At 44.0% G+C, this 23,877-nt stretch overlaps 1 protein-coding gene and 1 long non-coding RNA gene across 6 annotated transcripts; one reads left to right on the top strand and one right to left on the bottom strand.

Moving 5' to 3' along the window:
- Window positions 1-264: 264 nt before the first annotated feature.
- On the bottom strand, window positions 265-19,809 carry ppm1bb (protein phosphatase, Mg2+/Mn2+ dependent, 1Bb). Of its 5 annotated transcripts, none has more exons than XM_012831960.3 (6): window positions 19,415-19,807; window positions 8,864-9,711; window positions 8,437-8,554; window positions 7,840-7,951; window positions 7,669-7,726; window positions 265-1,528 (listed from the first exon to the last, which is right to left on the bottom strand). In XM_012831960.3, exons 2-6 carry the CDS (start codon window positions 9,692-9,694, stop codon window positions 1,499-1,501), a joined length of 1,149 nt encoding a protein of 382 aa, XP_012687414.1. In that variant the 5' UTR covers window positions 9,695-9,711; window positions 19,415-19,807; the 3' UTR covers window positions 265-1,498. The 5 variants fall into 5 exon arrangements, with proteins under 5 accessions (XP_012687414.1, XP_042565938.1, XP_042565939.1 ...); XM_042710004.1 differs by lacking the exon at window positions 265-1,528 and adding an exon at window positions 2,296-4,457 and having other exon boundaries at window positions 19,415-19,809; XM_042710005.1 differs by lacking the exons at window positions 265-1,528; window positions 19,415-19,807 and adding exons at window positions 2,296-4,457; window positions 16,893-17,017.
- Window positions 19,810-21,081: 1,272 nt separating this feature from the next.
- On the top strand, window positions 21,082-21,534 carry LOC116224212. The gene is made up of 3 exons (XR_004165490.1): window positions 21,082-21,104; window positions 21,294-21,358; window positions 21,448-21,534. It is a non-coding gene; the product is annotated as an uncharacterized LOC116224212 (long non-coding RNA).
- The last annotated feature ends 2,343 nt before the right edge of the window (window positions 21,535-23,877 follow it).

Raw genomic sequence — 23,877 nt, 5'->3', positions numbered from 1 at the left:
AGGGCAGTCAAGGTAGGCCACGGTTGTGGCTGCTCACTTTTGGGCCCCACTGACAACGGCTCAAAATGGCCTCATATTACCCTGTGGTAGCTGACCGAAGACAGCGAGAAATAGAACACAGTACAATGTGTGAGAAAAGAGGCCTCTCACATTAACTTGAGTTTTTTTTTGTTTGTTTGTTTGTTTTTTGTTTTTTTTGAGCACTTCAGGTGAGTCGTATCTACAAACATACCTGCACTGTACTGTAGAAATACTCTAACAATCTTAACTTTCTCAAATATTTTATTGATTTCCATATATAGGTTTCTGTATTCAAATGAGAGTGCAATCCAAACATTACCCATTATCCAATACAATCTGACCCCTCTGCTCCTTCCTTCAGAGCTTTAAAACGCTTAATCATTCCCACAGAAAAATCATCCATTTTTGAAATCTACAACTCAGTTCCATGAAAAAGAGAGAAAAAAAAAAAACAGAAGGCAAGATGGAGGAAAATAAGTCTTGTGGCTGGAGGTCACAGAGACACAGAGGGGAGGGGATTGGGGGAGGGAAAGGGGGTGCAGGTTGGGACAGTGAGGGCCATCAGCTGGTCCTCCACAGCCCCGGCCACTCTTGGTCCTCTCCTTGGGGGTGAAATCACCAGCACCGGGGCGGCTCCTCTGATGATCACGGCGTGGAACATCGGCAAGCGCGGGCGAACGTGGAGCAGCTGGGGGACCAGGGGACAGACAGCTGCAGTGGCGAAGCAGTTGTGTGCGCTGCTGGTGTTGTGCTGATGTGCCCTGACAGCCAGAGACGGCCAGAAGAACTACAGGAAGGAACAGGGAGCTCGGGAGGGTGGAGACCACTAGACGTGTGGAGCCTGAACACAGCACCATGTTGGACTAGCTTGTCTTTGCCAGGTTTGAAAGATGAGGGATGTGAGAGTTCATGTGTGTGTATGTGTGTGTGTGTGTGTGTGTGTGTGTGTGTGTGAGAGAGAGCGAGTGACGTGGGGAGTCTTGAGTCCCGTCGTCCCCACTTCTTTTCAAAAGGATTCGTAAATGTGTTGGCACTGTGTTGCCTTGTGAGGCTCAAAAAAAAAAAAAACTCCCAGAGTTCACCACAGGAGGCACCTGAGCCACACCTCCTCCAGGTTCCACATCTGGCCTAGAGGTCCCTCATGGAGTTGCTGACGCACCACTGCAGTCTCAAGGTAGTGGGTGTGAGGCAAGGGCAGGGAAATCACCAAAAAAAAAAATAAAAGGACAAAGATTTGTATCTACTGTACAAAACTAAACCTTTCAACATCAGCCCATTTGACTGTGTGTGTGTGTGTGTGTGTACGAGTGTGTGTGTGTGTGCCATTTCCTTTGTGTTGGCCAAACGTGGCTTAAATCATTTCCTATGAATCTCTTGGAATTAACAAAAACGAAAACAAAACGTGAATGGGGACACTTTCTTCTGTGTGAACTGAGGACATTCTGGTGTTGAAGATGGGAGGAGAATATCGCTCAGGCTACCAGGGGTCATCTGGATCGGCACCACTCTGCCATAGGGGGGGAAAAAAAAACAAGACAAAGAAATGAGACATGGAAAAAAAGACAGGATGCAAGACTGCAGAGGAAAGCAATGCAAAACAAATGCAAAGGAGAAGTAAGTAATATTTATCTCTGGTGAACACGGGCAACTCTGAGGATTCACTGTTAGCCTCTATGAGCAGAGCTGTGATAGAACAGAACAGGCCAGTTTACAGATTTCTGACTCCAGTGAGGTTCTTCCAACTTCTCGATTAATGACAGAGTTTAATGTTATTTCCACCTCACTTAACCTAGGATGAGCTACTTATGATGTATAGATATATATATATGGTGTCATACACTCAATAAAGGAAACATCAAAAGAAGGAAATAAAGACGGACAAAAGGAATCTGATTGCCTCAAACGTTTTTTTTTCCCATACAGAAATACATCACCATAAGAAAGGCCAACTGACACATAAGCATACACAAACTGGACAAAAAGTGTGTATGTAAAAGGACATGTATGTTTCCCAGTAGGAGTCAACTGATTCCAAGGACGTCCCCTTTCCTGAGGGGCTTGTTTCACGTCCCACTCACTTTGCACGTTTGTGCAAAATACACAAGGCACCATCTGAACCTTAGTGTAACAATTGAGAATCCTAAAAGGACCACACAACCGTTTCATTTCACAACCCTTTATTATTGTTCCCTGGTACCCAAGATGACCTCTTTACAAACACAAAATCTAAGAAGTTAATGGGGTTGGGAAAGAAGACAGCCCAGGCACTGGAAATATAGTCCAACAAGATTTATTTGTAAACCTTTCTGGTAAACAGCAACAAAATACATGGGACACTTTGCATTCTAATCAGAACTGAACCCAAAACCTTTAATGGATTAAACAAATAAACAAACCAAATATGAAGCAACTCTTGATAATGAGATGATTTGTATGGGATATTTTCTTTGACTCCAAAGGCTCCAAAGTCCTGAAGCAAGACAGAGCTACTGACGTTGACCAGAAGAGCAGATGTTTCATTCTTCATGAGAGCCAGTATGTCTGTCATACAAAAAAAAACATCTTCAATGATGCTCTACAAATCCTAAAACCAAACCCCTGATAAACAAAACCGTTATCTCTACTCATAGATGGATTAAAGCTCCTTGGTTACACACTGGTCTGAGTGTAAGTGCAAAATGACGCAACATTCCACAGACATTCCTGCCTGGGTCAGCGGTTAGCGCTGAGCTAGCCCAAGAGCACTCCAGTCAAGCTGCAGTTTATTTCCATGCATCATATTATTATTATTATGGATGGACCACAGCTTACAAGAGGTTCCTGCACTTGCCTTGTAAGGTGATCTCGGGTTAAGTGCTAATACGTTGTCAATTGTGCTTCTTTTTTTGGATCCTCTGTCTAGGGATTTATGATACTCTACAGTCAGCATATTTGAGACTGTAATCCATTTTTAGCATACACATAGACAAAAACACACATCACAAATCTCTCAAATGTCTGTCCTTTACCACCATGTCCACACACACACACACACACACCAAAAGAACCAGAAAAAAAACACGACACATTGCATCGCTCACACATGTTCACACCACACACACACACTCACTCACAAACACAAATCCCATACCTTTATTGCATACATCAAGACTGGGAAATGACTATCTATTGACCTCCTTCCTCTCAGCCAACATCCACAATGGCCCAATCCTGAATGCACTGCTAAAATGCCAGGCAGAGAGCACATGCAGGGGGACAACTCTAGCATCCTTAGTTCGAGTAGATGCACATGTCAATCCATACACCCCTGCAGTAGCGCCAGGCTGCTACTAGGAAGAGATAACACTGTGGACTAGCCTTACTCATGGGAACAGGCTGTCAATTGGAGTGTGTAAGCTGTATGTTGTAAAAAGTAAGTGCTTTTTATGCAAAATCCCATATTGTAAAGAGCAGGTTTATGGTGTGGACTGATATAGGGCAGATGTTTAGACTGCAGACTTGGCTAACAGGAGACATGTTTAGTCTGTGCTGACTGCGAAATATTTAGAATGAACAACGACAGACGATAGTGTTCAGACTGTAGACTGAACTGAGGTCTCAGGATGTAGATTGTACAACCTGCTGGGGATTTGTGAGGCAGTTGTCTAGGTTGTTGTCCATGCTAGCTGGTGAATCTGTATTGTAGACTATGCTAAAAAAATGAAAATAGCCTTTGAAAATTGGTAACTAGTTAAAGCTGTAGACTTTTCCACTAGAAAGTATTGAGACTGTGGCCACCGGAGATACTGGGTTGCAAATTGTGTTGACCAGTGACCAGACGTGTAATACAGTTGGAACAGAGGGAAAGGTCTTCATTTGGCCAAGAGGCGCCAGACTGTCTGTGAGCTCACTGTAGGGAGGATACCCATTGATGCTAATGACAAACTCAAACAACCATTGCCACTGGTCACACCACGCTCTACAGAGGTGAAACCGCCACTCCGGAGGGGGGGGGGGGGGGGGCGCTGAGTCTAAACATCAGGTGGAGGTGTAGCAGGGTGGAGTGTGTGTGTGTGTGTGTGTGTGGCAGGTCATGTGGGAGGTCATGCAGTGGGCTGGTCGGACGCCTCTGGCAGGGGCTTCTGCTGCTCCTCCTCAGAGGACTCCTCTGAGGCGGGGGAGGGGGGCGGGGAGCGGGTCATGTTCTCGTCCTCTTCTCCCTCTGTGTTGGTGGGACAGGCGGCGGCGGAGGAGGAGGAGGAGGAGGAGGAGGACGACGGCGGTGGTGGCGGCGGCGGCGATCTGGCAGAGCCGGACGTGCGGTAGCTGACCAGCGCCTCCTCCAGCACGTGCCGGTACTCGCCGCGGTGGCTCAGGCGGAACTGCCGCAGCGCCTCCAGGAGGTGAGCCGCCGCCGAAACTCGCGAGGAATCCTCGTCCGAGCCCCCCGCGCCATCCTGAGGTAGGTCATGAGACGGGCCAGTGTCAATGAGGGAGGAGCAACAAGAGGGAAGGATAGAAAAGATACAGAAGAGAGAGAGAGAGAGAGAGAGAGAACAGATATGGAAGGTTAAGGGAATCAGGGAAAGAGAGGTAGAAAGAAAGAAAAAAAGAAAGAAAGAAAGAAAGAAAGAAAGAAAATGAAGGAAAGAAAAGAAAGGCCAATAGAGCCAGGGTGGGCGAGTAAGAGAGCGAGTGCAAGAGAGATAAAGAAAGGAGTGAGAGTGTGTAAGGGAAGAGACTTGTCTGGCATGACCTGGTGCCCCCTATGAGGGTACAGGATAGCAGAGGGATGGTGTAGGCTTTGCTCTCTGCCCCCTTCCCTCTGGGTGTGGGTAGGTGTGTGTGCGTGTGTGTACGTGCGTGTGTGTGTGTGTGTGTGTGTTTTTTGTGTGTGTGTGTGTGTGTGTAGGATATGTTGATGAACTGCTCCAATCACCAAACTGTGCACACCCTTGTGTGAGAGACGCCGGGAGCAGACAACACAAGACTTAGACAGGAAGTGACAAACATGCATCTGTGAAACTCCTCACCCACCTCACACACCCCCGCAACCCACCTGAGGTACCCACTGCACCAGACCAGACCCCCACAGAGACAGGGCACTAGACTCTAAGGGGTCTACACAGGGACCATAGACAGACTCACAAAATCAAAGGAACTCTTCCTTCTAGATGTTTAGTTCCCAATAGGGTTCAATGAGGACCTTTCAAAACATGGCTGTGCAGACCAACCTACCTTAGAGTTCTCATTAGTAATAGACATTTTGTAGCACAGCCAACATTTGAAAACCCGTTCAAAAACCTGTGATCCATGCCTTAGCTCATCTTAGCCAAAGACATGGAGCCAATATAGAGGGTAGAAGATTCAGATCTGATTGTGTAAGTGCACACCTGTGCACAGCACAATGGCTCTGGATCTAAAGGGGAATTATGACTTATTGATCACTTGTAAATTGTCCTGGTTGTGCCTGACCCAATTGCTTTCAACAAATTAACAGACAGTTGTTACCTTCCAAGGGAATGGTTGTGTAAACAGAGTATAATTTAGAGATGTGATTGGCAAAGGACAACAAAAGCAGGAAAATATACAGCCAAACAGAAAATAGACACGGCACTTCCCCCGACTAGGGCCAGAAGTTTGCCTCATATTGCAGATCTGGAATCTATCCTTAAGAAGAGGTAAGAAACAGCTCTACTATAGCATGTATGATGGTAAAGTATGATTCAAATAATTTAATTTCACTTTTATATTTTATTTGAACGCAGCAGAAGCATCTCTTTTTGCGGGTTAAAAAAACCACAACTTTTAGATACTTTTTATTCCTCTTTAGACTAAGCAGCAAGATTGATTTGAGCATGATCACGCCTCTTCTGGAACGTGCGTCTGGCGTTCACAGCTGCTGCCACAGAGGCATCTTTGGCTGTTTTTTGCCGGCTGTTAAATTCGCAGCTGAAAGCATACAAACATCCTTATGAATACTTAGAATGGGGAAAAAAACCTAAATCTTCACGCACTTCAGCCTATAGATGTAGCAGCTCATACCAGGGGAAGTGCTAGGATTTGAAAACATTTAAGGCTTAGCCTAAACCTATAGGGGGGCCCAGGGGAAATGTTCTTTCTTAATTCTGGCAGTTAAACACACCATTTAATGCACTGAGAGACAGAATTGGAAGGCCTTAAAGCAGTGGCGTTACCAGGATATCGTTCTGTGGTGGACATTTGGATATGGATGTCCGAGAACCATATACTACATTGCAACTTCACAACTTCTAATTTGATGCAATCAAATCTGTCAAACTGTTCTGCTCAGTAACCATAAACGTGAAGAGGAACTGAAATTCAAACGGTGAAAGCAACGGAGGACTGTGCGTTTTGTATTGGACCTTCAATGGCGAATTATTATTATTATTATTATTATTATTACTATTATTTTTCTTAATAACGTGTTTCCTTTTTCTCGTCCAGAGCTAAGAGCAGGCAAAGGAGGTGCCCCAGTCATAAAAAGTTAACTTGTCTGCCGAAATCAACAGAACTGTCAAATAAAAGTGGACTAGGTTACCGCTGCCATTGTTCACTACTCTCTCTGTTTGGGCATAATATGGACAGTGTTGATTAACAGTTATTCTGAGTGCCAAAAGTGAGTTCACAAATACAGTCACACACCACTATCAGTACAGTAATATGTGTGACGCATCTAAAACATTAGGATTCAATGTTCAATTCCTAGTTTAATCTGACATCTCTCATGACCCACTTTTTAAACTATCAGCTCAGCTAGCAGCCTAATGTTTTGTTTTATAGAAGCTGTGGTGACTTAGCTGTCAATGCATGACTTGATCGGAAAAAAAGTTGGATTGGACATGAAACTTGCCTTGGGAGTTATGACTGTTTGTTGGACTACCAGAACGAACCAGAACAAATATAAAACTTTGGCTATCACATCGAGAGTAGGCTAGTTTGGCGTCGCTTGGGAGGCACAACTGAGCTATAATTGCTAACGGTTCAACTGAGCTATCATTGCTAACGGTTCAACTGAGCTATCATTGCTAACGGTTCAACTGGCAATGCAATGCACGTACGTTAGCTGTATGTCATGCTCATATCATGTAACATGGAACTCATATAGACATTTACACACCTAGTTCAGAATGGGAGGAGGTTTGTGCCCCAATCCCTTCACCAGTTAAAAAAAAAAAAACTCACACTGACTGACTACGCACTAGCATTTGACATAGTAACCTCATCAACTGAAGAATTGTCAACCAATGAGGCACAAGTATTTTCACATATTTTCCTGTGAACCTGCTCTGATTGGCTTTGCATCCCTTCACTGAAGATAAAAAAAATAACACTCCCTTCATTGAAGATATTAAATTAACGTTTTTGTTTTTTACGGATCTGCATGATTCACATGGGTCACATTTTCAGGATTTCCAGATTCCAGTCCTAATAATTCCCCTTTGCCCAGAGTAAGGATACATCAAGTTGTGACATATATTGAAAAATCGATTCACTAATTAAACTCAACTAATTAGAGACAAACGCAACAATAGAACAAATCCTTCTATGGCTCCTGGGACCATTGAAATCTGTGAGATATGGAGCATGACTGGAGCTATGAAGAAAGGGACAGCATGGGCAGAGAAGTGAAAGCACACGACTCACCTCATCCTCCTCTCTCTGTGGGTTGAGCCTGTTGTATGCTGCCTCGATCACAGTACGTCTAAAAGACAAGACAGACACACATAGAGAGGTGAGGCTCTTCTATGCAAATACGGACACAGATATGTGTGGGGCCATGTCAATGACCGCAGTAAACAGGGGACGTGTTCCTACTTGCTGGCAAGACCACCTCCTGCTGGTAAATTTGGGAGGCTCTCTTTGGCAAGATGGTGCATGATGTGGGCCATGGTTGGGATGCCCTCATCTCCAGACTTTTCCAAGAGATCTGGAGACAAAGATGGAGACAAGAGGAGACTTGATCAATGAGATGCCGCAGAGGGTTCTGCTAATGTATGGGTCAATGCAGGATGTCTACACAAACTCAATCTGTATAGCACCAACTTCCACTTTTCCAGTAAGATAGGAGATTGTATTAATGCTCTCTCAGCTTCCACTGAGGACATGGTCCTGCAGTCTTTTTGGATAATGGATATAGCGTGGCATTTTCTCTACCTTTTTGTTTTTAACTGTAAAATACATCTTCTGTCAGCCCGCCAATCCCCCAAAACAAAGATCACCACCTCAGTGTGGTAAACAAGGTGTCTGAAGCTACATCCTCAATAACGACCCAAACATGTGTGTAATAGGACTTTTTTAATTTTAGGAGGAGGTTAGGCTTCTCATACAGTTGGATGAACTTCAAAGTAGAATGCTACAAGACATGATGATGCAAGAACATGTGCCACCAAGAGGTGCTGGCTGCATTCTCACCTTCCACCCGAGACTCCAGGAACTTGTCCAGCTCTGCCTCCCTCTTCAAAGCCTCCTCTGACACTTTAGGTGCGTTGGGCAAGCACACCAGCACCACACTCATGTTGTCTCGGCTTCCCTGATGACACACACAGTCATACAATCCACCTAAACCGTATGCATCAATTTTTACAAGGGTAAGCATGAATTTCATAGGGCTACGGTAAGGGGAACCTCATCATTTAAATGATATTAAAATCATTAAAGGATTAAAATCACCATTACAATATCTTCAGAATATGACAATTCAATGGCTTTACTTTCATTTCACAGCTGTTCTTAAAAATGCTCTGCCACTGTAATGTGAAAGTTAACTTAGCAAATGGACATGCTCAACTTCAAGCCAGTGTTTGTGCACATGTTTCATACAGCATGTAGCCTCCCATACCTTGTGTAGGCAGGTGTCCACCACTGTGTTGCAGACCTTCTCCAAGTCGTCGCATACCTCCAGGCGTGAGCGCACAAACTCACACAGCTCCTCGTTGCTCATGACATCCCAGATGCCGTCGCAGGCCAGCACCACAAACTCGTCCTCGTCGGTAGCGCGGGCGATCTCAAACACCTCCGGCTCGGGCGAGACCAGCTGCTCGGTAGGACCCTTGCCGTCCACACACTTGTAGTCGTAATCGCCGAGGGCCCGGGAGACGGCCAGGGAGCCGTTGACGCGCTGGATCATGACCGACCCGCCGGCGTTCTGGATGCGCTCGCGCTCCAGCGGGTTGCAGGGCTTGTGGTCCTGCGTGGAGAAGCGCACCTGGCCCGCGCGGCAGAGCATGGCGCGCGAGTCGCCACAGTTGATGAAGTACAGGTGGTCGGGCGACAGCAGCACGGCCACCGCCGTGGAGCCGCTGCGGTCCATGCCGTTGCGCAGGTCGGTGAAGTTGCGCATGTACTCGTCGATCTTCAGGAAGCCCGAGCGGATGCCGACCTTCACCCCCTCCACGTCGGCGGGCCCGGGCCCAAAGTCCTCGCTGCTGGAGATGATGTGCTCCAACAGGTGCTTGGAGCAGTAGTTGGCCACCCGTGAGCCGGCGTGCCCGTCATACACGCCGAAGAAGGACCAGTCGTCCAGGCCGTGGGGCAGGCCCACCAAGGACGTGTGTGCGTCCTCCATCTCCACGCGCCATCCCTGCATGCTGCTCAAGCCATAACGGAGACCGTTGCCCCCACCATGTGCATTGTGCTTCTCTGTCTTGGGCTTGTCCAGGAAGGCCCCCATACCTCAGGACATGAGGCCTGTGGATTTAGGAAAAAGGGAAAGAGAGAGGAGGAGAGAGAAAGATGAGTGCGAGGGCAAAGGTTGTGACAACCAACAGAATGTAACTCGTGTTTTGGTGATATGGTGGTACACACTTTGTCTCATGCAGATCAATCCATCAAGCTTAAGGACATGTTCTTGATAGAAACTAAGGCTGGATGGTGCTCGTCACTCGATCTACCTCACTCTCCAGCATGAGGTGCATATCACTCTCGGTTAGACCCACTCGATCTCTACCTCGCTCGATCTCTACCTCACTCTCGGTTAGACTCACTCGATCTCTACCTCGCTCGATCTCTACCTCGCTCGATCTCTACCTCACTCTCGGTTAGACCCACTCGATCTCTACCTCGCTCGATCTCTACCTCGCTCGATCTCTACCTCACTCTCGGTTAGACTCACTCGATCTCTACCTCGCTCGATCTCTACCTCGCTCAATCTTGTTAAAGAAAGTATTAGTATATTTTATCATGAATGTCTTTTTGTTTTAAGGTTTGTTCCAAAATGCTGTGTGCCCTGCTTCTCCATGTAGATTGGACTTTGGAAGACAATTAGGAGAGTCAAGAATGTTAACCCAGAAACCTCACGTATATGTTTACATAAGATAAGGAATTGGGGGGTTGTGGAATGTCTTGTTACTGGGCAGAAGTAGAATTCAGCTGAGCTGAAGGTATCCTAAGTGCATCCCAGAGTCTTGACTGTCATACTGTGTAAACATTGTTTAATAAAAGGACTTGTTTTCAGCACGGCACGTCAGACAGACTTAAGGTGTCTGTCTCCGTCGGGTCCCGTTCGAAAACCGTCCAGTTCACTTACATGCTGGGTAGTGTTTTTAATCTGCTAACTAACTGTTGAGGGTCTTATCCCTGACATTTCTCTACCTCGCTCGATCTCTACCTCGCTCGATCTCTACCTCGCTCGATCTCTACCTCACTCTCGGTTAGACCCACTCGATCTCTACCTCGCTCGATCTCTACCTCGCTCGATCTCTACCTCACTCGATCTCCAGCATGAGGTGCCTAAAGCAGATGGGAAACTACTGAAACAACTACACAACTGTGACATCACTGCCAGGTACCGCCCACCTCCACGGTCCATCTGCATGCTGGATTAGAGAGCGCAACAGCTTTAAGCAGCTTTGAGCAAACCTCAACCCTTAAGACCATTACACACATCCACAAATAGTCTCTGAAATGGACTGCAGGCCAAGAGGCCCTTATGCAAATGAGAACTAGGGGACAGGAAGCCTAAGCCAAGCAGCCCTGTGCCAGAGCCTTGATGACAAACACCAGAGCATGTAGGAACCGAGGGCCAGTCAGGCAGCAGCGGCAGGTAAGGAGAGAAGCACTGGGTGATAAGATGACCTGTTGCCCGCGCCCCCCCCCCCCCCCCCCCCAGAGATTAACTGAGATATGTCATGGGATTTCCAAATGATTGGAAATTGTCCTTGACATAAAAAAAAACTAAACAAAGGACAGAATTCTCAACAAACATTGGGAAAGCAGTGGACAGAACCAACCAGTTCTAATATTATGTATTCGGTTCACTGTGCTGTACATAAAAAGCCTGTTCCCAGGAGCTCGCCCCGGGAGTGTGGGGTGGGTTCCGCTCCACACACGACAAGCATGGAAGGCATGTTCCTAAAAAAGATCACTGAAGGCTGGAGTGGGGGGGGGGGCTGCTGATGCGGCGGCAGCAGTCAGTGGGTGGTGGCGCTGACAGGGAGAGGTTTGAGGCCTGAACCAGGGCCTGGCTAGAGAAAGGAGCTGCGAGTGGGACTGGCGGTGGGAGGCCAGAGGTAGGGTTTGGGGGGTTGGGCTGCTGTTGTGCAGTGTCATGGCCTCAGGGTTCGTCATCTGCCCCGCCACCCACCCCCAGACCCAGCAGCACCAGGTTATTTATACCCCCCTGCAGCATCTTGAGTTACACGCTGCAGACAAGTTGCAACCCATTCACACACCACAACAATTCTCTGGGTCCACAGCACACCCCTTCTCATCCTGTTCAAAGACATCCCTCAGCAACACACCCTTTTATCTGGATCACACCCCTCGACCCATAACAAAGCTCCTGATGTGGAACACAACCCTCCATCTGGAACACATTGCACTTCGCATACCCCCTACAGTGACCTAGCCTTAGCGCAACACTACACACCCTCAAGTCTGCAGCATACTCCGTTGATAACACAATAAGTCTGCAGCTGATGTGAGCTGAGATTGGAGCTCTACAGATCCCATACGATCTGAAATCTATTTCAAAAGTCTTCAGGATAATCTCCTCTCCCAGGGTGACCACCCATTTTCAATGACCTTTCACGGCCTACAAGTACACAAATGTGCGCACTTTACTCCAGAGATTACAGACTTGAACAACAAAACATTAGGCCTATCCACTGAAGAGTGCAATAACTTAACTTAACATTAGACTTCCATACAACTAAATTCATGACTTTTCTAACACTTTCAATGAATTTACAGAACTTCATGACTTTTCCAGGCCTGGAAAATTAGATTATAAATTTTACAGGATTTTCATGACCGTGACAACCCTGTTTTCCTGAACAAATTGTACTCATAGTCCGGTCACTTAAAGGTCTTTTTTCAAGTTGGACGGTTAAACCCCATTCGTACTGGCCCTTTTACCAGAACAAACATGGGTTGAGTGAGTATGGGGTCATCTGGGATTGAGGGACCTGGATGGACAACAGATTTTTCGATAGGGGTTAGACTTGCTTGTAAAAGCTTGGTGACCAACTTCTTATTGCTTATAAAGGAAAAAAAATATAAGCCTAGGTAATAACATTATGATTAATGAATCAATTAACAATTGAGTGGCAGTCCCTAACTGGGAGAAGCCATTTTATTTAACTGGTGCAGAAAATCTAAAATTGAGTGAAATGTACAGGTCTAACACTTACAATGGTACAAGCCTATTCTTGGAGAGCTAGGGTTGTGCTTAAGGTCAAATGAGTGCAACAAGTTACTATGTCAAGAGCACATGCCACCATCTCTATCTATCAACACAAATGCACACAGGCGCATTAAATGCACAAACACACACTCACACATCAATTCCGACAATCACTGGCATTACACCCTTCAGTGGCAATGAAAACACTCTTCTGAATATATATGTATATATATACATACACACATACATCTCAATCCTGGCAATTACTCTACACTCATCACAAACACATATGTCTGTCCAATGAATGTCCATACACACACCTGGCTGACCCTTTGCAAACAGACGAACACACAGCTAGCTATCCTTTACAAAACATCCCCATTCAATCTAATAGACACCTGTATAAACCTAACAAGACATGTCTTCTAAATCCCCAATGCAACTCTAAACTCAAGAAACAAAGTTCTACCCATTAAGAAGTCCCTTTAACCAGTTTCCTAAAACAGCCAAGCTGACTGGACAAAACCAGTAATGACCCTGAAGCGGAGACATTAGTGCCGCTCACTCTATTAGTGCTGCCTGTCCATAAAGCGCTAAAGTGGGGAACAGGAGCTAAATCAAATAAACAAATACCCTGCTATTGATGGGCTCTCCGGAAGAGCTTGCAGCTCTTAGCATTGTCTTAGGGAATGTCCATTCTTTGGTCATACAAAAAGTGAAATACAATTTCTCCTGCCATCGAAAGATAGACAAATGTTATTGTGAAAATGCAAATTAACCTGGCTGCCTGACAACATGGTTGAAATTGGGTCTAGCCTCATGTTGACTAGAGTATGGTCCATAACAAAAGTTTTTTTTAGTATTAGCCTCACATTTTATTACAAGCTTGGAGTATAAAAGCTTGGGGACAACTGTAGACTTGCACAGGGTACTGCTAACCCTGACTGGGTAGTGTGAGGTTGGCACCAGAACCGGATTATGAGTTCTATGCTTTAAATTAGTGCTTGGGTGTAATGCTTAGAGGATTAGCATTTTTGTAATGCCATCTTATCATATTTGTAAATTTTAGACATTTTAAATTCGGGAGATTTTAAGGTGAACCATCAGCTATGAAGCGCACTGAACATCACCATTGTATCTCTGTCACTTCACATGCACACAGCTAAATAGTTTATTTTATGAGGAGTCTGATCTAAGGTGTGATTTAATAAGAATATAGTCCCGTACCAAGTAACACCCACTGCCACTGAGGAAATGTGTGATGTGCTTGTTGGGTAGCCCTATGGCCACACAGCATGAGAGAAGACAGAAGACTGGTGGACACATTTTGTGTCTGTAAGGGCAAGTGTAGCTAAGAAGAGGAAACAATGTTCTGGTGAGTGATATATATACTATATGGCCAAAAGAGGAAACAATATTCTGGTGACTGATATATATACTATATGGCCAAAAGAGAAAACAATATTCTTGTGACTACATACATACAGTATATATCAGACACCACTTGTAATTAGTGAGTTCAGCTGCCTCAGTCACACACATTGACAACAGGTGCAAACAAGCAAGCACACAGCTATGCAATCTTAATTGGTCATACAGAAGAACATGGTAAAGGAAGCCATTCTCTCCAGTCAATTACTCAGATTTCTGTCCTGCTAAATGTGCCCCTATCACCTGTAGTGATGTTATCGTGAAGTGATGACTATGAAGAAAAAGAGCAATAGGTCCCAGGCTAAAAGCCAGTAGCACATATAAATCAGTTCCAGTGCTTTCTACCAGGTTTCTACAGACACAGGAAGTAGGCTGAAGTCTGGGCAAAGCATGGGGTGAATTTGGATGGTGACTACAAGTCATACACCATCTGATTCCAATTAAGCTGGGAAGTAACAGGTGTAGAGCTATTTTGTAACATCAAAGCTGTGGTACAAACTCACGAAACAGCATTTACACAAATGTGGGAGGAGTAGTACGTTTGTGTGGGACAATGTAGGACATGTTACCAACACTGAGAAGTAACCTAAAACTCATAGTATAGGATATGATGTCTCTCTAACTGAATAAGAGATATTTGTATACTGCCTTTTGGCTGTTAAACACCTATACTTTGTCCTTTGTCCTCGATTCCACAGCACACTAGTTAGGCCATAAAAGATCCGCTACAGTTTTTGCTAAATAAAAGATATGATGAGCACAGTGCTGTTTGTTGTCTAGACATCCAACATGCATGGGCCGTTACAAGCCCGCCAAAAAGCATCTGTCCTTTGGCAAAGCAACAGGCATCACGCAGCTCATCCCCGCTCTATTAAAAAAGGCAGTGCGCAAAAGAATCCCACTACATTATTTCACAAATATAAGCTAAGAATAAAAGGCTGGGAAAAAAACTGAACGATTTTGATGCAAATGAAAGCAAAAATGTCACACTCCACAGCTCTAGAATCAGCTCTAGTTTCAAAGGACAGAAATGATGCCAATAGCAAATATCTATAGACACAAAGAGTAAACGCTAATTGAAAATACACCAAAAACTGCCACACTACGCATGTATCTAAGGGCTCTACATTCTTGATACAGGTTAACTCCGGGAGTTCAGCATGACTTAACATCCACGACAAAGAAGAGAACATTTAAGTTTAATAAGGCAAAGAAATAAACAAAGATTAGTTTACATTTCCAGTTCTTATCAATTAAGAACTGTGAAAAAGCAGAAGTTAAAACCCCAAATGAATATTACATAGCAATTAGCCTACAATATTATTGAGTATCCAAGCGTCCAAAAAACAAAACTTCCAATAGTAAAAACAACAACAGTAAAAGTCATTTGAAGACCAAGATGAAGCTGTACAACCTGCTGCATAACTGCTGGTTCAGGAGAAGCGGTGCTTGACACTCATGACACAAGGTCAGAACAAACATGACTCACTGTCCCACTGATCGGGGTTGGGCTTTTGGTCGCGCTTATCTCCTCCCGTCTCTGTGTGTGATGCCTGGCTGAGGGCTTCTCGGCCTAACACCTCTGGTCTAGATGCCTGAGAGAGACGGGCAGCGTCCCACGTCTGTGCTCTCTCTAGCTCAGGTTTGAACCCAACTCCAAATCATGGAGGTATTATATAGACCTGGAGAGAGTGAGGAAGTGCCGCTCCCATTCATTTCAATGGCCGGTGCTATGCTAGCTGCTTCAGCCCGGGAAATACCAAATTGACAGCCGACAGCTTTAAAAATGTCGTCGCATGGATGGGGTGCTCACTTCCGGCAACATTTACACGAAAAGCCAATTAAGCACCATACAACAGATGACAACATAGTGTCATCTACACTCTATACTGATTGGTGTTTGTTCCCGGCTTGAAATCTGCCCGCGAACATAGTCACGCTTCATGAAGTCATTCGGGAACGCACATAGTTGGTTCTCAGAAGCACGAGTTTATATCCGTGGTTTTTTGGCAGGGTAACATTTTGCAGGACAAAACTATAAGTAATTAAAGTATAAGCCGTTTTGTACATCTGATGTGTAAGGTTTGCAGGGCGTTCCCCTTCTAATGGTAAGCTAATTATATCAAGCCAACACAAAGAAAACAACTTACTGATAGGAGCAGAGATAGAAGCATGGGCGGTTGCACAAGTTTTGCACATACAGTAATTCGAAAAACTACATTTTCACTCATTTGTAAATGAATATTAGTAGGTGATAATAGAGGATGTTGTCCAACATTAATTTGGTCAAATACATTTCTCATAATCATGTCACCTACCTATATATTACACATAATGGCACCCTTTAATTATGTGTTTTTCATTATTATAGTTTCCCATATAGCCAATAAGGCTAATATAACAATTTGGACCAAAAGGCATCAGCATCTCAGCAGTCGGTCTCTTGCAATCCTGAAATAAGGATATGCTGTCAAAATGCACGAATGAGGAGGCTCGTGTCCTACACTAAACTCGTGCATGAGCTGTCATATCAGTAGCAAAGAATGGCAAAGACTAAAGCGTCTGTTGTAATGTTACAAACACGCTTGGAAACATCTAACGTTTGCGTCAGATAAAGAGCAATACAATGAAAGATTACCAAATTAAATTTGTTTCTTAATTCCTTTATTTAGTCAGATTCACCGTCTTTTGGCCGCAATATTGCTTCCAGTGGTTCAATCCAGAAATAGGACTACCTGATGCTGACTGACTGAAGCCAACCCTCCAAATCCTGACCTTGTTATATCACCATGACATCATCATGACATCACCGCACCTAGCATGCAGGATCAAGACACTTGCTCCACCCCCAGTCCACACAGCCTCGTTCCTCCTGTAGATGTTAGTTGTGGGTTTGAAACTAATGAGATGAACAAGAGATGATGATCAAGAGAGGAACACGGACATTTTTGCCATTATCATTTTAGAAAGTATGCACACATGAAACACACTGTATTTCATTCTTAGTTAGCCTATAATCCCAGTGTAATAAGAGGGCACAACACCTGCTGCAGGGATGCAAGCTGTTTACACTCTAGCTCCCTAACCCTCCCTCTCTAGAACTCTAACTACACTTACTACACTCGGCATCTGTCTACAATTCATCCACTGCACTTCATGGCAATCTATGACAATGAATTTCCCATCAGGGAACCCTATCCAATCAATGTGCAAGGTCATGACGGGTAGCTAGAAGCAAAGTTAAAACAAAGCCAAGAAGCTCAGTTAAATGTTGCATGTGCCTGAAAGCCTGACATGTGTCCTATAGGCCTCCAACTGCTTTCTTCTTCAAAACTACAAGACATTATCAGCATGAACAGTAACAGCAACCCAAATTGGTATAAGTGGAAGCTATCTATGTGCAAAGTTTAGTAATTAGCTTGAAGAATGTAGAAGGATACATGAAATTTGATAAAACAAAACACATGAAGGCCATATAACATTTTTCAAGAAAACTTAAGCAACTCACTGACACATAGCTTGTCTTGAGCTAACTGTGTGTGATATGGATATTCCCTCTCATTTATCTTCTTTTGAAACCGGAGTAAGGTGGCTGACAAGACGTTCTTAACAAGCTTATAAACCATGCTCAACTTGAACAATCTTATCAGAGGGACTTTGCCTTGTTGCTGGTGAAACTCGTAGGCAACTCACAGCACTCTTGATAAGAGTTGAATACCATTACAGAGTCTATAGTGAACACAGACTATTCTCTATCCACAGGCTTGCACACAAGCACCCAAACCACTTTAAGAGAGAATAGACAAAAACAGTTATTTTTGACAACACATAACTAGTCACTTTGTATCATCCCACTTCCATGGCCAAAGTTAGCACACAGGCCACCAGGACCATGAGGGGTATGACCGTACGAGCCTGACCGGGGTCATCAATGATGGAAGTAAAAAAGTTGAGCATGCCATAGAAGTGGAAGAGAGAGGGTGGCGTGTTCTCCCACTCTTTCGCTTCACATAAGCTACTAAAGATGGCTTTTAATGCAATAAAAGTATTTTGATAACCAAATTCTCATGACTGGTTTTGAAACAGGATGGCCTGTTCCCCAAACATCAAACCTTTAAGCATTCAGAATAAGATAACATAGGATAACATTGTCACCACTACATTTTAATGTTCTTGTGAATTTAAATTTGTTTACAAAAACAACTGTCTAATACCAATCTAAGCATCGCAAGTGTTTTGACAGAGCCTTTTCTGCCCAAAACAACCCCATACAAAACATTATGTTCAGATGCCATGATTTTCTTAAGCATTTTATGACTATAAATGTGTTCTTAAAACATTCAAAAGTGTCTAAGTGGACGAGTAACGTGTATACAGTATTATGCCATAATTGCATAATTTGAAATGTGAATTAACACGGAAACAATCACTCCCCCACAGTTCCCTTGCGCCATATCACTGCTTTACTGCAGGACATTAGGTGGCTAGCACTAAATTTAGCTAACTTTCGTTAGCTAGCTAGCTAACGTTAGTTAGCTAACAATCTTGCTTTCAATGAAGTGGTTTCTATTCAGTGGTACGACAATGTAATCTGGATACACTAAATATTTCTGACATTTTAAACCATAACATCAAAACCCAATAAACACCCCAAGACCTGCGTTAACATGACTGATATGTGTGTTTTTGACAGACCGGTGAAGACTGCGTGTGACGCTTTTAGCAAGCCCCGAGCTAGGTGCAGCCCGTTGCCAGCCGCCAGTAGTAGGAAATCATTTGACAAAAAGTTCGCAGAGCACCAAGGGCAAAGCTAACTAGAAGGCCCACGATCCGGGAGAGGGGCTTGTATACTCGTTGTAATGTAGCTAGAACTGCTCCGGCTATAAACAAGGAGAAACATAGCTGATTACATAATGCACCTTGCTAATATTACACTTGAGCCAATTGGATTATTCCTGATGCGCGCATGTTTGTTGATGGCACATAAGCCAATAAAGCTGGCTAGCGTTGACCTAGCAAGCTATCGCTAGTTACGTTAACGTCTTAACCAACACCACGTTAAAGGCAATGGCAATTTTCAGTATAACACAACAGAAATCGAGCAATGGTTGACACGAATTGAAAGTATGCTGAAGATCGGTGCACAGTATTTGGGTTAAACTATTACACAACATACAGAAACCCATTCACCAGTGGGATCACAGGCCAGTAACTGTTAGCTTGCTGTCTGATTGGTTAGCTCTGCCTGCTAGCCATCTTGAGGCCATGTCAAGATATGCTAGCTGGTGAGCTAGCCACTTGCTAGCTAGTTTCCCTTCATACACTCTTGATACTCACAATTTCAGGAATCAAATTGACGATCGTCCTGTTGTCAGTCTCTGTCCGATGGATTTCTCTCTCTAGCTAGCAAGCTATGTGTTCTAAAGGTTTCGCTGATAAACAAACAAGCCTGACTTTAAAATAAAAGGGATAACGTTAATTCCGTTTTCGGTGGTCCTCTTCTTTGACTGCGTGGATATATTAGCATGTTTGACACTAGTAAGACTCTTCACATTAAATCGTATAAATATTCTCTGTCTGTATTTAAAATTAAGACTATATGATGAAGTTAGGTCGTGTTTTAAGACCGAGGAACGTTTTTTCGTCCATTGAAAGGACAGTTATCCCTCGGCTCAGAGTCCTGGTTAAGGGGAGGGTTTGCTTTTACTGCTAGTGGTGTTACGTTCGCGAACGATCCGATTCTTTCAACGGCTCTTTGTTACGAACGAAGGGAACCGACTCATACTTGAGAGGTGTTGTTTTTATCGTTGTGCTCAAATTTTACTGCCGGCCCTTAATCCAGTCCACTCCCCTTTATTTGAACAGTGAGAACCAGCCACTTACAAGGGGTAGAGAGATTGCTGTCTTAGGTTCCGTAAAGGTAGTGGCGGACCTTGGCTTTTACAGTTAGGCCTTCAATGACAATATGAGGATGGGTGGCATGGGTGCAATCAATGCAGTGTCATTTGCATTTGTCATTTGAGTTACGGCTTTCCCTGCTGTAGCATGTAATATTTTTCCCAAAAAACTGCAATTGGATACAATTCATTAAGAAGGTAACATATCTGGATAAAAGCTGATTTCAATAACCACTAACACATGCAATAATGTCTGATAAGCAGCCTCGACTCAAATACCTTTCTTCTCTCTAGTCAGTTGGTCTTTCTTCTAGCAAACATCCAGATTTTCTAGAGCCATTTGCAAATAATGAGTATCTTCTCAAACACTATACAGTTGATAGAGCACATTTACTCCATTCAAAGGAAATTTTATATCAACAATAATTACAGTAGCTAACGACTGGGGAAAACCTGTTATTATACCTGGCACTAGTGACACTAACTAGCTAGATAATACATTCACCAGCCAGTATTTCAACAGGTGCTGATGCTGTTCCCTCCCCAGATAGCAAAAAGAAACTGGGACAGATCTGGACCAAGCCGTTCAAAACATCTGGCCCAGATCTGCCAAACTGACACATTCCTTAGTCTAAACGCACATCGGCCCAAATGTGGTGAAGATCTGCATGATGGATCTGCTCCATTCCAAAGGTGACACGGATATGCTTACTAGATCTCAGACAGCTTTAACGGCCCCATCATCAGCACTTTAAATCCAGGAAATTGTGCTGGTGTTGCAGAGAAATAAGAAACTTCCTTGTTATCTCGCAATCAGAAGTCAGAAGCTTGGATGTGTTGATCTGCAGAGTTTTATTGTGGACTCTAAGCCTCAATAGAGGATGATCCATGGATGATCTTACCGTATGGGGTACGGGGTACGGGGTGGCTAGTGTAACAGGTTTGAAAAGCAGGTTTAAATAATTGCACAAGATAATCTGTTACCTGTATTTCAGTTTCTTTTTAATCTTTTATTTTGATATCACAAGCACACTGGTATTGGGGGTCTCTGGTAGACCCCCCCTGTCTCCCCCTGTTTTGTTCCTCTCTCCCCCCTTCCTCTTTCCTGTTTGACATATGCTGGGAATGAGGTAGGTGGTTGAGTTTCATGGGGATAAAGAATCTAATAAATATTGCCTTTAAAAATAGGCATCTAGGTTCTTGTACATATTCTTATAACTTATTATTATTATATATATAATATAGCTATACTATTTTCAGGAAATATCTCTCTGACCTATCCTTTGTATGTTTTTCCTTTTGTTACATGTGGGGGCTAGCATTGACAGTGGAGCTAGTGTACGGGAGCTCACCAAACTGTTTGTCTGTTGGTGTGCTTTCACAGGTGTGATACAGTTTTTACTTATCTTTTTTTAATGTATATATTACATGTCTGTTCTTATTTTGGCCTGTTTGACATATGCTGGGAATGAGGAGTGATACGAAATAAAGATACATCTCAGCAACTGTCCACGAGTCACACATATTAAAAAAACACAACGCAGAAGTCACACCGGTTACACTAGTAAGAGTTACAGTAAATACTATCAATCAATCATTCTGTTCCTTCACAAAGTTAGCTAACCCTTCTGCTTCTGTCTCTGAATAAGTTAGCAAAGAGGTAAAAAACAGATACAAACCTTTATTTTGCTGAGAAGTTAAGCTGTTGTTCAGTGCATGTTGAAGGCTGCTTCCAAAGAGAACTGTTGGATCTTTTTAAACGAGCTGTCACAGTACAGGCAAAAAAGTTATCTGACTGCTACTTGTAGTGAAATACATGGGATGCCTGATCGTGGCAGGCTGTTAGAACTGTCATGAACACAAGTCCAACTACTATCCCTGCAGCTGTGTTATGCAAAACTACTCTGCACTGTTAGAGTACACATAGCTTCATCTCAGCTTTAGTGTAGACAAAAGTGGCCAGTATTGTACAGAGTTTTATAATCAGTCCATTCCAATCATTCTGCCACTATTATCAGTTCAGACCAGTATTATGGGTTTGGGCCAAATCAGTGTACCATCTTTTAGAGTAGACCTGTAAGCTGGCAAAAATGCTTCACTACTTCCCGTTGAAATGTTGAAGCTGAAACCTCTATCTGGCACGGATCTTGCCCACTGTCTCACTGTCTCACCGCCCACTGTCTCAAACCGCATGTGAACTAAAGACGGATCCGGCACCCTTCTTCCCAACTACACCACCCAGTCCATTCACCACCTCCCAAAATAATGTGGGGTGACCGCCCGGGTTCTTCACACAGCTATACTGCCCAAATACACCAGTTAGTGTGTTGGCAAGCTTCTATCAGTGCCAGCTGGGCTGTTGGTGGTGTTTGCAAGGTTTTTGCATGCCTTTTAGGTAGTTAGCTTACTAGTTTTGGAACAGCACTCCGTATTGCTGCTTTTAAGGGAGCCTCATTCAAGCATGAGAGAGAGAGCACTGGAAAAAAGAACTTTGGAGAGGCAGGATGGGGTAACGCTTACCTGGTGGGAGGAAGTGTGTACTGTGTCTAGCTATGTGGACACTGTTTGCCTTGTCTTTGTGCCTAGTTTATGTGCCTTGTCTTTGTGCCTAGTTTATGTGCTTTGTTTGGTGCCTAGTGTATGTGCTTAGTTTCTGTGCTGCTAGTTTATGTACTTAGCATCGTGCTTAGTTTCTGGGCCTAGTTTGGGGCCTAGCTTGTGCTCCGAGTGTGACGGACTTGGGCCTAGAGGAGCCAAGCAGGTGCCTAGGGCGCTCTGTTACTTGAGTTACTGTGAGTACTGTCTGTATTTTGATCTGTGTGTTTATTTTGAGGGCACATGTTTGTGGGCTCAATATCTGAGGCCCCCCAGTAAATAAAAGAATATTTTTATATGAAAATCCACCATCTCCTGCACTGTTTTTCCCCACATCACTTCCAAGTCCAGGTCGCCACATCCCGGAAAAACGTGGGGTGACTGCCTCGGTCCCTCACATGTAGGCACCGCTTTAGCAGTTTAGTTCAAAGAAAAATGCTCAGCCATGAGCATTACCATCACGTTACACCAAACTCACAGCGTGATTACATACATAGGCCTGCTGGGACGGCCTTGGTCGTTGATGTTTCCAACAGATCATGCCGGCGTCAGAAATATAACAATTTGATTGACTGATCCCACTGATGTTTCAATCACAATTAGATTTTTTTCATTAACTAACACTAGTGGACCTGCTGAGGATGCAGAGAAGGCTTTAGAAGACTCTTGAATCGCATACTTGAATGTAATGAGAGAAGGAAGCAATCAGGAAAACGAGCAACAATACGCTAAAATAACATTATTTCAGAGAAGGCTTAGCGAGCCCTGACGATCCGCCACTACTTAAAGGCAGAATGAGTAGGATTAGTTGGTTCCTGTTTGTAAACACACCATTCAAAGTTGGCCCCTCCTCCCAGGCTCAACGTCTAGTCCACACATGCAAAATGAAATTATGTTGGTGGGATGTCTGAAGTTCGAATCTGATCCAAATCTCACCCTTTCATTATCCTAGTGATTATTTCACAGATAAACCTAGTAACCCCCGCCCCCTAAAAATAAAAGAACAATGAATGGCTCTCGGAAAGAAGTGGAGCCATTCAAAGAGCCTAATTTGATGATTGGACTACAATTCAAGGGAGGGTGGACAATGATTGGATTACTCCCCTGACTATAAGTTGTGTACTGTACTGTACAGTATACTGACGTATGAGTGGTGAATGTTTGTGAAAAGAACATAATCTAGTATTGACTGTGATCCTTTGTCATAGAGTAAAGCACTGCTCTCTGTCACACTACCATGTTTGCCGTAGATGTTCAACATGTAACTAAACCTTTAGCTGTTGGTTTACCCTCTGGCAAATAGTTCAG

This window comes from Clupea harengus, chromosome 16, assembly GCF_900700415.2.
Source record: "Clupea harengus chromosome 16, Ch_v2.0.2, whole genome shotgun sequence".
NCBI lineage: Eukaryota > Metazoa > Chordata > Actinopteri > Clupeiformes > Clupeidae > Clupea > Clupea harengus.
This window is presented reverse-complemented; position numbering and strand designations above follow the sequence as displayed.

Coding starts and splice junctions, on each gene's coding strand:
- ppm1bb (XM_042710004.1), bottom strand. CDS start 9,694: ATGGGGGCCTTCCTGGACAAGCCCAAGACAGAGAAGCACAATGCACAT. Junction 8,555..8,863: donor TGGACACCTGCCTACACAAG/GTATGGGAGGCT, acceptor GTGTGTCATCAG/GGAAGCCGAGACAACATGAG. Junction 4,458..7,668: donor CACAGAGAGAGGAGGATGAG/GTGAGTCGTGTG, acceptor GACCTACCTCAG/GATGGCGCGGGGGGCTCGGA.